This window comes from Brachypodium distachyon, chromosome 4 (assembly GCF_000005505.3).
Source record: "Brachypodium distachyon strain Bd21 chromosome 4, Brachypodium_distachyon_v3.0, whole genome shotgun sequence".
Classification (NCBI taxonomy): Eukaryota; Viridiplantae; Streptophyta; class Magnoliopsida; order Poales; family Poaceae; genus Brachypodium; species Brachypodium distachyon.
The window spans coordinates 46,258,132-46,270,107 of NC_016134.3; the positions used below are offsets into that span (position 1 = coordinate 46,258,132).

General features: G+C 49.8%; 1 protein-coding gene across 1 annotated transcript; it reads left to right on the forward strand.

The window, feature by feature from the left end:
* The first annotated feature begins 7,455 nt into the window (after positions 1-7,455).
* LOC104584787 lies at positions 7,456-8,147 on the forward strand. The gene has a single exon (XM_010240399.3). The coding sequence runs from the start codon at positions 7,518-7,520 to the stop codon at positions 7,950-7,952; it is 435 nt and encodes a 144-aa protein (XP_010238701.1). The 5' UTR covers positions 7,456-7,517; the 3' UTR covers positions 7,953-8,147.
* Positions 8,148-11,976: the final 3,829 nt, after the last annotated feature.

The following is an 11,976-nucleotide window of genomic DNA, read 5'->3' on the forward strand; positions in this document are numbered from 1 at the left end:
TGGGCACCACGGGCGCCTCCACCTCCGCTGGCGTGGAGACGAGGCGAAGCGGCAGAGTCCCGTCAGAGGGGAGCGGGGGCGGGGGTGGCAGCACCACAACGTCGAGCTGGTGAGGTGGGGAGGCAGCCCGGCGGCGCTGGCTGACCGGAGTGCGGCAACGGCGACGGCTCCCGCCCTGATCGTGAAGGGCAGAGATGACGATGCGCGGCGGCAGGGCGCGGGGGGAGCCAAGGCCATGCCCAGGGCCACGGCGGTCATCAGCATCATCATCGGCGTCGTCACGCCGCGTAGAGGTGAAGAAGTCCTTGCAGGGACCGAGAAGGCGGCGGCGGGCGCCGGAGCGGGGCTCCTCCCCATCCCGACAGCGCATGAACCACGTGTACCGCTGGATGGCAGGAACTGGGGGCACCTCCTCCGAGCTTGACGAAGGCATGCCGCTCTGGCGGCTCGACGGAGTGCGAGACTCCCTGACAGTCCAATCCTCGGCAAGGTCGATATGGATGAGGGCAGTGAAGGTAATACCCTCAGGTGGCGGGGCGACGGCGCGGCGAGGCGGGGAGTAACCATTCATCTCCTCGACCCGGCCAGCGCCGTTGCGGAAGACGGTGAAGACGTGGTCGCTGGGGATGCTCTCAAGGCTCCAGCACCACACCCAGCAGCTGAAGAGCTGGGTGTCCTCCTTGGCATAGGTGCGGCTGTCGAGGCGATCGACGATGACATCCTTGCCCAAGACGGACTCGGCGCCCTCGATGGACCACAGGTGCAAGGGCATCTTCTCAATCATGACACAAACATGGAGGTTGAAGCGCTCGACGGAGCCGTGGTCCAACTCACGCCAAGGCTGAAGGATGAAAGCTGAGTCATTGACGATGAGGCGGCCGAGGGCGACAGCGCGGTCGCGGTGCGCAGGGAAGTCGAAGTGGATGTAGAAAGCCTCGGGGTGGTGACGGGTGACACGAAGCGAGTGCGGCTGGATGCCGAGCTCCTCCTCAATCGCCTTGCCGACGAGGATCGGGCTGGCGGAGTGGTGCAGGTCGACGGCGTTGACGAGCACCCCGTGGTTGCGCAGGATGAACACCTGGTGCTCGACGTAGCGCGAGGCCATGACGACCGAGCGGGAGGAGCCCGAGCGGCGGGGCGTCGGCAGGGTGAGGGCCCTGCTGAGCATGGCGGCAGATGGCGGTGGGGCGGGGAAGCGCAGGCGCTGGTGAACTGGCAGGCTTGAGTGGGCGGGAGCGGCGGCGGTGCTCCGGCGGGCAGCACGGCAGCGGGAGGACTCGGAGGCGAGATGACCCCAGGACCAACACTATGCAGCGGGGAGGCTCACGGCAGGCAGCGCTGCGGTGGTCCGTGCTGAGGCAACGGAAACAACGGCCCTTGAAGCGCCTTAAGAAGGCAGCACGGGCAGGACTCGGCGGAGAGGCGCGGCTGGGAAGGCGCGAGGATCCAGGCAGCATGGGCGGCCGCCCGTCAAGCGGAGGGCGACGACTTCTGGACGGCACCGAGATCCACGGGTTTCCATTCTCGGCAACGGGAGCTGCTGGAAGGGAAGGCAGCGAACCGACCACCATGGACGACAGGCGCGAGGGTGCCTCGGACCGCCGGACCGAGCGCGGAGAGGATGGGGTAGAGTGAGCCTTCCCCAGATGAGCGGGAGCCACGCTCGGACCGCCCAGGGCGACAACATCGGCGAAGGACCGGGTGGGTGCAGAGGGCGTTGACGAGTTCAAGGCAGCAGCAGTTCCAGCCAGAGACAGCAAGAGACCACCGGGTCTGGGAGAGGAACTGGAGGAACCGACGGGTTGAGGGGACGAAGAGGCCCTCATGGGCGCGTGGTGGCCGGGGCACATGGAGAGGGCACATCGGCAGTGAGGGGGTGGGTGGCCGCCACGGCCGGAGTGGCCAGTGGCGAGGCGTGAGCAGCGGAGAGCTCACCAACACTCCTTGAGTTGGTTTTTTTGTTACAGAACTTGTTGTTTCCTTTTCCTCCTCTTTTGACAGCTGACATGAACGCTAGCCAATTGGTTTCACGCACCTTGGAAATTGGCCGCTAAATTAGTACACTGCCCGTGGCAAATCTATCCTGGATAGTTTCTGCCACTAGAGCAAGCAGCTGAGACTGAGAGGAGTCTGTGACAGTGCGAGGCAACGCTGAGCTGAGCCGAGCTCACATTCTCACGCTAGTAATTGCCAAAGTTAAAACCCTGTCTGCAACATCTCTCCTGACATTGCATCTACACTGTGCACTGCAACTCAAGGCTTTGTTTTTTTCTCTTTTCCTTCCTTGTGTATGTCTGCACTGCCTATCCAGTCTTCCCATGCTCTAGCTGTGATCATGCATGCCTTCAAATCACACAGGAACAGAGGAAGGAAGAGCCGCAGGCTGCCAGGCTAACTTGAGTTCACTCTGCCATCATGGTTCTTGCAGGCGAGGCAGAGGCAGAGGCAGAGCAGAGCAGGACAGAAAGATCTAGAGCTGGGTTCCAAGGTCAACATGTCAAGTCAGACCAAGAATCCAGATCTTGGATTATTCTGCCGTGTACCTGCATGCCCTACCTTGTGGCTGCTCCACAACTCAGACGTAGGAGTACTACCACTACTTTACTATATTCATGTAAGGAATAGGAACCGTATCTGTGCAGGATCTGGAGTGTTCCGGAGGAATTGTTCTTCAGAAACTGTGCATTTCAGGTTTAAGATCCTCAGTTGAGAGGCATTTCTTCCAATTTCGTTTCATGCAAGGAAATAAGAAATCACCATCAAATACATTGTTCATTGCGCAAATATGACTGAAAACAATTACTAGAAGACAAAATGCCTTGAACAGCTTGTACTATCAGTAGTGGTAGGAGTACTCCACTATACTACTCGGTCAACATGTTGAAGAAATGTCTGAAGAATCTTCAGGACACCGGAAAGGCAAAATTATCACGTTCCTTGACGATCGATTGCCACAGCAATCTTGAACACGAAATGATATCAATTCACATCGAATCTTGGAGCGAAGTGATGTGATGTGCCACGATGATGGAGGTTTGAAGAGAGGAGGTATAAATAGATTAGATCGATCAGATCATGCATCTAGTAGACGGATGGTTGCTCTTGGCAATACATAGAGCAGCAGTGAAGTGAAGACCAGCTAGCTGGAGTAGCTAGCTGCACATTCTTGAATGCAGCTCATCATCATGTTGGTGCATCGGAACCGTAAGAGATCTGTGCAAAGATCAGCTGGAGGAGTTTGATTTGAAAGCAAGATTTATCGCACTGCTGCAAGCACTCGAGTACGGGAGTAAAGTGAGTTAAATGTACTTCCCCTTGACTTTGGTCGCCAAGCTTAACCACTGTTCTTCGTCATGACGTACTCCAATGGCAGATCGAGGTACTCCGGATTGTCCTTGTCAGTTGTCCATTTGTCCTCGTTGTGTACCGCTACGATTACAAAGTTTACGAGAAGTTACTACGAATGATTTAGCTACTCTGTTTCTTTTTACTCTACTCACACATGCCACATGCAGTATTTTAGAGACAAAATAAATTGGCAAAAAAATACGTAATATTCAGCCTAACTCTTCGTGTTCTCATTCAATCCTGCACTAATCTCTCGTCACCTCCACCTTACCTTACCAATACTAAGACGTTAGCATTAAAATTGTTTGCCTACAAAAATAAAAATAAAAACGGTTTTGATATATCTAAGTCGCCTGATTTTTAGTCAGAGGTAAGTTGATTTCTCACTCATTGGATAAGGGTTGTGCTAGATTCGGAACGAACGATGAATAGGAGAGTGTAACTACGTCTAGATATTAATCAAAGAACTCTCATACGTCAGCTGAGATTTAAACTTTTTGCATAAAATCCAGACGCAGAAAAATAGTCACACAAACCCTTATTTTGATTATTTAGGCTGTGAAAATTTAAGTGTGGAGTAAATATTTTGAGAGAACTTGCAAATGTTACGCGTACAACTAAAACAAATGAAGGGGTACCTCTTTTTGCACACTTGTCTTTTCAAGTGAACTGGGAAAACATCTTTCCATTTTTCAAGTCTTAACGAATAATTAGTGCTCTTGTTAGGTTTTGTTGAAAATGAAAATAAACAAAACAATGGTCGGAAGGGGGATGAACAGGTGTAATCCTCGTGTAGTCGTGTAGGAGGGGGTTTCTTGAGTTGTTCTACACTTCACACTCTTTCTTGAGTACTCCTGGGATCTCGAAAAACTACTTTTGAGATTATTAGAGCAGCCCCGTTCAAATCCAGCTTGGATGAAGATATTTTGCATAGATCACGGCGGGGAACAGTAGTATTTCAAGATTGTAACCACAAAATTCGTCGACATAACTGCATAGTTTGACCATGTCTGACCGAGAGAGAGTGAAGAGTTGAGAGAGGGGATGTTGGAAATGCTGCCGCCGGCGAGCCGGGAGAAATGCAAGAGGACAAAGGCACAGAATAAGGAATGATTGCGTATCTTTGGACCGGACCGAGGAGCCAGAAGTGCGTCATCAATGCATCACCATCATGACACTTTTCTTCATTGCATTGTGACAGCTAACCACCACGATCGAGTCCAGGAACGAGCACGTACTCCTCTACTCTTCCTGCAATCCTGCCCCTGCCTACGCATCCTACAGAGAACATTGGCTGGGTACTACTGGACACACATGCACCTTCTGCTTTGCTGGGAGCCTATAAATACGCACCCTTTTCGCGTAATTCGTCTTGCCCCCCCTCTAAGCAAGTTCCTTCAGTTCTTCCTCACTCTGTTCCCGACACTGCCTTGTAAGCCCAGCCTCCAGAAGTTCAGAGAGACAGCTGAGATAGGTGAATGCTCACACATTTCCTCCGTCCTCACTTTCCCTGTCTTGCCTTATTTCTTGAGAGCTGCCGTTTCTGTTTCTTTCTTTGGTTTCGTCGAATTCTGAGGCAGAGTTGCAAACGTTTGACATTTGTGTTTTCTGCAGGTGCGTGTAGGAAGAAGAGGAACGATGGATCGGGTGAACTCGAACCTGTACCTCCAGAACCTGTGCATCATGGAGGCGAACGAGCGGCTCCGGAGGAAGGCGCAGCAGCTCGACCAGGAGAACAAGCAGCTCCTCGCCGAGCTCAAGCTCAAGCAGCAGCAGCAGCAGTACGTGGCCAACTCCCCGGCTTCCTCCCAGGCGCTGCCGCCCGGCGGCGCATCGGCGGCCAGCCTCAAGACGGCGGCGGCGTCCATGTCCGGCAAGCGGCAGACCAAGTGAAAGTGGTCTACATGCAGGAAAGATGACGTGGAGGGATCGATCGAGGCCGTGCTTTGTCTTTGTCTTTGTGATTAGTAGCTTCATTAGTACTACTATTAGCTGTAGCTAGTTTGGTCTAGTTAACTTGCTAGTAGTAGAACATGCATGTGTGCGTGCATGCATGAGAATGATGGTTCGCTAGCTGCTTGTTCAGTTGACTCGTGCATGGTTAAGTTGATCGGTAGATCGGCCAGGCGCGGTGGCAGTTGCTCGTGTTTTGTTTGGGCTATATATATGTAAAAGTTGCGACATGGAAGTGTTTTGGTGGTGCTGCTTAATTGATATGAACAGTGTTCTCTTCCAAATCTCCCCCGGACGAGAAAAAAGAACAGTGTTTCGGTCTTTCGGGTTTGGTCAAGATCAATACTCAAAACACTTTGGAGCTGCATGCACATCACGAGAGGTTTTTTTTTTACAGTAACCACGAGAACATAGTTTAATTGATCATCCTTATTTTTCTCTCTTTGTGCAACCGGTCGATCGATCCAACTCAGGAATTACTTGAATCGCAGCGGAAAGGAGGCTGCTGCACTGCAGTGAACGCAGGCAGCATGGCAAGACTGGATCGAGGTTGCTCCATCTTGATGGAATTCTGGAACCCAAACCCAAGGAGGGGGAGGATCAACCGTACGTGATCGGTTCCCAAGGACAAAGGTCAATCGCGTCGCGTCGCCTGCAGGCAGCGTAATCATCATATATGCCGGCTGCGGGCGACATTACGTCGAGCATTTACAACGTCCCGTCACTTCACACAACCTAGCTAAAGCTAGTAACCCATTACCCAACACGACCGACTTTTGCAGTCAACAGAACATGGGGTACCAGCTAACTATAGCTAGAGCTAGGGATATAAAACAAACAAGAAGTACAAAGAAAGAAATGGAGCAAAAGAAACCAGGGGTAGGACTTACTTCGAGAAATTACAAAGAGAACATTTGATATATACAATAACTAGCGAACACGATATAGCTAAAACTAAAGCAAAACGTATTCTACTCTTGGTTCTTCAATTTGGTCTCTCCAACTAAAGCAAATTAAAGGGGTTGGCAAAAAATGCTAGAATTCCCGAGACCATATGGGCCTAATTTCTAAAAACTTAGAGGAAGAAAAATCGTATTTTGGATAGACAGAATGCAAGTAATACATGTGTAGAAACTTAGCCTTGTAAATTCTCCTACGAAATATGATCATTCGTGAGTGGTGCTAAACTAAAAATGTAATAGCTACTTGTTTTGTATCGCATTCCTTTTTACTTCTATACATCATGCAAATAATCATATTTTGTATTGCAACAAGTACTTTTATGTTTTTTGAGGAAAAATAAAAAGAAGTTTTGCCAATTTACAATAACCGGGTCTGAAAATCTGGACTTAGGAACCAATTAATTGCATGCCTCATATGCAAAACTTGTTGCGAGATGGCAATTTTTGTTTTCAAAAGAAGATTTTATATACATACTTTATTAATCTAAAAATTTACTAGAAAATTCAATTAATTGCAAAATTACAAAAAAAAATCCATAAGGCTTAAACTTTGAAGGAGAAACAATTTTTTTAAGAAAATGTTGAAATATACCAGAAATGTTCTTAGAGTCAAATTAGGGTATTTAAAAAATGAAATACACTAAGAAATGAACAGTCGTTCGAGAAACCTCTTGGTGTGCTGGTGGAGTTGCTAAAAAAAAGAACTCCCACGTCTTTGTCAAAATTGATTTAACTGAGAGTAATGAATTAAACCAAACACTAATTTGACTCAATTTATCTGGCACTCAGTGGAGTTAAGATATCAAATTAAGGACCAAACTTGGATTTATTTGTTTTTCTAAAATATAATTGCATCGACTTTTAATTCTACATCGTCGCATGCAGCTCCTCTAGAAGGGGACAGGCTTGGGTGCTGATTTTCGCGTTCGGCATTCAACTGAACATGGCGTTGGACTAACCGTAGATGCATGCTCTCAGTCAACCTAATTAGAGTACTTTAATTGTATTTTCAGATCGCGCGACCATGGAGCTTTCAACTGGTAAAAAACACTTCAAAGTAGGCTGCCTACTCTATCACCTACCAACACGATACTCCCCTAGCTTGGCCACTTCCTTCTCAACCATCCGCAACAAGATGGAACCAACTCCATCTCGTTCAAGTGCGCAGCTATATATACCTAATGCACCCCTGCACGTACGTACAGGATCAGGATGAGTTCAAGTCACAAGTGATTAGCTAGCTTCCTGCCTCGAATGTCAGCAGCCATGGAATCCATGGCCACCGGCCATGAAACCATCGCATCCATCATGATGAACGACGAGGAGGAGGAGCTGCCCAGCTGCGACGGCAGCCACCACCGCCAGTCGATGGACGTCGTCAGCGACGACGACGAGCTGTTCGAGCTCGACATCACCTTCCTCCGCAGCTTCGACGACGACAACGATCAGGAACACGACAGACATGGTGATGGCGGTGGAGTTCACCATGCGCTGCTGGCCAACTGCCTGCTGCCGGTGAGCTCGGTGAGCATGGCGGTGCCGGTCATGGCGAGCAGCACGGTCTCGTGGTACTACCCCTTCTACGGTTACGGCGGCCCGAGGAGGTTCAGCAGCGGCGGCGGCAAAGGCAGGGGGAGGTTTCGCCTCTCCAGCAGGCGATTCACTACCATGTGGAATTTTCAGAGGTAGCGGATGTAAAATAGGAGAGGATCAGATGATCTTTGTCAAACCAATACGAGACCCAAACACTTTTTTTTGCTGAATCCTGATTCCTGAAACCTTATGTTGCTTCAAGTAACCTGAAACTGCAGAACAGCTGTAGTACACAGACGAGCGACTTTCTGAAATGAGAGATTGTTCCACTTTTCGGTACTGGGTACATAAGAAGAACTTTGTCTCATCTCAAGTAGCACTAATTAATTTCGGAGATCTCAAACAAAAGAACAATATCAGAAGAACTAATCCAGATCACAGATCCTACCCGACTAAATTTCCAAGATTCAACTCGGATCTTCTGTCCACAATACAAAGAACACCGAGTTCTGAAGTGCGACAGGCCGCTGACTGCTAATTAACCAGTACTTCGTATTACAAGAGTGTACAAACGATAGGTTTGGATGCGCTCAATCGGGCGGCTAGTGTGCCTGCAAGAACTGCGGCAGAGGAACCACGCCGGCGCGGCGTGGGAAGAAGGCCGGCATGGGAAGCATGCTCGGCTCCGGGGAGGCGACGACGAAGCTTGGTCCAGAGAACACGAGATGCGTGCGTGGCGCCATCGCCGCCGTCTTGTCCTCCTGCGGCTGCTCCTCGTCGACGTTCGTCTTCTGCTCCTCCTGACCGGCCCCAGCCTGTGCTGCCGCCCCCGCCGCCGCGCGAGGCTTCTTGTGCGCGTCCCAGCGCTCGGCTGAGGACGCGCGGCTGGGCGGCCTCTTGTACCTCTCGCCGCCGGAGATCGACATCGAAGAACTGCCGCTGCTGCTGCTGACGGGGTTCGCCTTCTTCTTGTTGATGTCCCAGCGCAGGAAGGAGTCCGCGCGGCCTGCTGGGCTTGTGCTGCTGCCGCACGAAGACGATGCTGGGCTCCTCCTGGGTTCCGCCGTCTTGTCGTCGTCGTTCTTGTGCGCATCCCACCTCTCGGCGGCGTCGGCGCGGCCGGGTTTGGGGAACTTGGGGTTCGAAGCCACCGGCAGGACGATGATGCACGGCGGCGGAGGGGTGGGGAGCAGGCCGGGGAGAAGCGCCGCGGCGGCCATGGCCATCGCTCGCTCAACGGACGCCATCGACGGAAGATCTAGCTTCTTGATCGAAAGAAATGTAGTGCTCGTAGCCAGGTGGTCGAATTCTCGACCGATCTTCGGTGAACGAAGGGATCGATCGATCTGATGGGCCGTGGGAATTGAGGTGGCTGCATATTTATATGTTTCCCGGTCGCTCCGAGGGAGTACGACGGCGCCGGTGACCCCGTGCTGGACTCGGAGTCGGAGACGCCAACGCGGAGCGCGCGGGGTATCGGTTGAAGCCTAGCCGTGTTAACTGCCGCAAGTCCGAAATGGATTCCATGCGCTACTCCGCCTACGGCCCGTGAGCATGGCGGTGCCGATCTTGGCGAGCAGCGGACAAAGTAAACTCTGAATCTCAAGCTAATGCATGCGGACAAAGTAAAATATGATCTTTGCAGAAACAAACACGCGAGTAAACACTTTTACTATTGTAAGATTGCAGTGTTTAGATGGAGAACGGTATTCAGTAGAAACATCACAAGAAACTTGCTGCGATTTCAGCAACTGTATGTGTGCAGTGTGCTCCTGAGTTCTGAAACTGCAGAACAACTGCAGCAACAGTTCTACAGACAGGAACTCTGTACTCCCTCCAAAACAGTGACAATTATTTAGGAACGGAGGAGTATTACTCTAACACAGAAACCTTAGTAACTTTTACACATTTCCGTACATATAGAGCTCTCCCTCTAATTGTATTACTCTACACAGAAAATGTAAGAACTGTCCCTGAAAATCCTAGACCGAATTCTTTTGAGACTTACGACAAAGTAATACACAACTCAACTAGCCCAGATGTGATAATAGATAGTTCATTAGTGTCACAATAATATGTCATGACAGACACCTCTCAAGGAATACAAATGCCAAACACAATGTTCGACAGACAATGATAATAGATACAGGTCCAAGCCATCATACGGCTCAGTCCTTATACCTTTGCTCCTATCGGTATGCTCGGGATTGTGCTAGCTGCTGCTGTACAATCTCCAAGTACCTCTGCCGGACATATGGGGGCAGCATCTGTGGTTCTACTCGGGGAGCTGTTGTATACTGTCTTGTTTGGAGGATTTGCTGTGGCCGCTACATCAATGTCTGTCGTGGAACTAAATAAACAGAATATACCTACCCTTGTGTGGGGAAGTTTCTGGACCACTGAGGTTAAGACATCTATCGTTATCTGCTTGGTGATCTCTGTTGCAGTGCTTGCAACATGGAGCTTCATATTCCCCTACCCAAAGGTAGTTCCAGTTCTTTTGCAGTTGCTACATGGAGTAGTTTCATACATAAGTGCATGTTACCACATCATCATGCCACTCCAATGACAGATTGGTCATGTTTTGTTCACACTGATCATACATCATATGGTTCAAATTTGATACTATTAAACACCCACATCAGTTTATTATGGTTCATGAACGATTCATCAGGTGGCTCATTGCTAGCGTTTCCCTTTTGTAAACTTGGTCTAATTTGCAACTAAAAGCCATTGTAGAACCCTTGGATTACCAAGGGTGTCTAGTAATAAATGTTATAGATTTTGTATTCTAACATATCCATGCTGGACCACCATGTATTCGACACTGAGCTTTCCCACCAACTTTCTAGATCAAGTTGCGATAATCATACTCTTCTTCGCAGTTTCTCAGATTCTGGCTGCCTGCAAGAGAAGGACAAGTGAAGTTGATTGCTCAGGCTGCATTGGAGAAAGCAAAGAAAGCCGCAAAGATTGAGATAAAAGCTGCCATGGATGCCGAGTAAGCAGCCGTTGCTGCTGAAAATGACCTACAGGCTGCACAAGTCTTCCTCAATAGGACTATTGCAGCAGAGGAAGAAGCTAAGGATCAAACAGAAACTGCTAAGAATTTTGCAAATGGTGCATTGAAGCATGCGTTGGCTGCTCAACGATCTTGCTTCGCTGCAGCAGGCCATGTATCATCTGCCGAGGAAGCATCGGTTAGAGCTTGGCTCGAGCCCCAAGAGCCCCAAACTCGCTTGGATGTATACGAGTACTTTCTTTTGCGCTGGACTTGGACAGTTGGACCTCCACAGAGGAACCATGCATGGGTTTGGATTGCCCTTTGTTGCAACAAATAGATGTTTGACATATGTACGTATAATACCTATGCATATTTACAAGAAATTAAGTGGTGCATATTACAAGTATAAATTGATGCTCTCTGCCTTCACTTGTGTGGGAAGAACCACGCTGCCCTCAATCTATCGCCGATATGCAAACTATCAGACGGAATGAGATGACACGTGTTGTCCCTTAAGTCGTACACACCGCAGCTTGTAGGAGAAGAAGCTGCTTTTAGCGGTACGGTTGGATAACACACATGTTGACCACGAATAATTCTCAGGAAGTATATGTGATTTCCTCGCAAATAGTCGGCATGAGCAGACGCAGGAACGGCCTTTGAGTAATTAATTATCACTAACGAATAGTGCCTAATCACCCAAGTTTGTCACTCGGCACCACCGAGACATCTCCAAATCTGTCTGGAATACTTGGAACTCGGTTGTTTTGACAATCACCTCAGGGGTTTCCCACATGGTCATACTGAAATCATCGTCGACGCAGCATCGGGCGACCATCAACAACAATCCACCGGAAACCACAAGGTATCGCTGGTCTGCGTTCCTGATGCCGCCGTCAGCAATCACTTGCTTGGGAGGAGAAACCCTTGGCTCCCCGGTGCTTCTGTCCACGCTAACCTCATGTTCAAAGAGTTGTCCCTGACCGCAGACAGCGTAAACCTTTCCTTGGTGGACGGCTATACTGAAGTAAACGACTGGATCGTGTGGAGTGCTTGTCCATGTTGACACCGACCATGAGGATGAACCCGGCCGGCAGCACGCGATGAACATAGGATCGGGGGATCCGTCGGCGATTCTCGCGACGATAAGGTCACTCGAGCATACAATGAAATTCC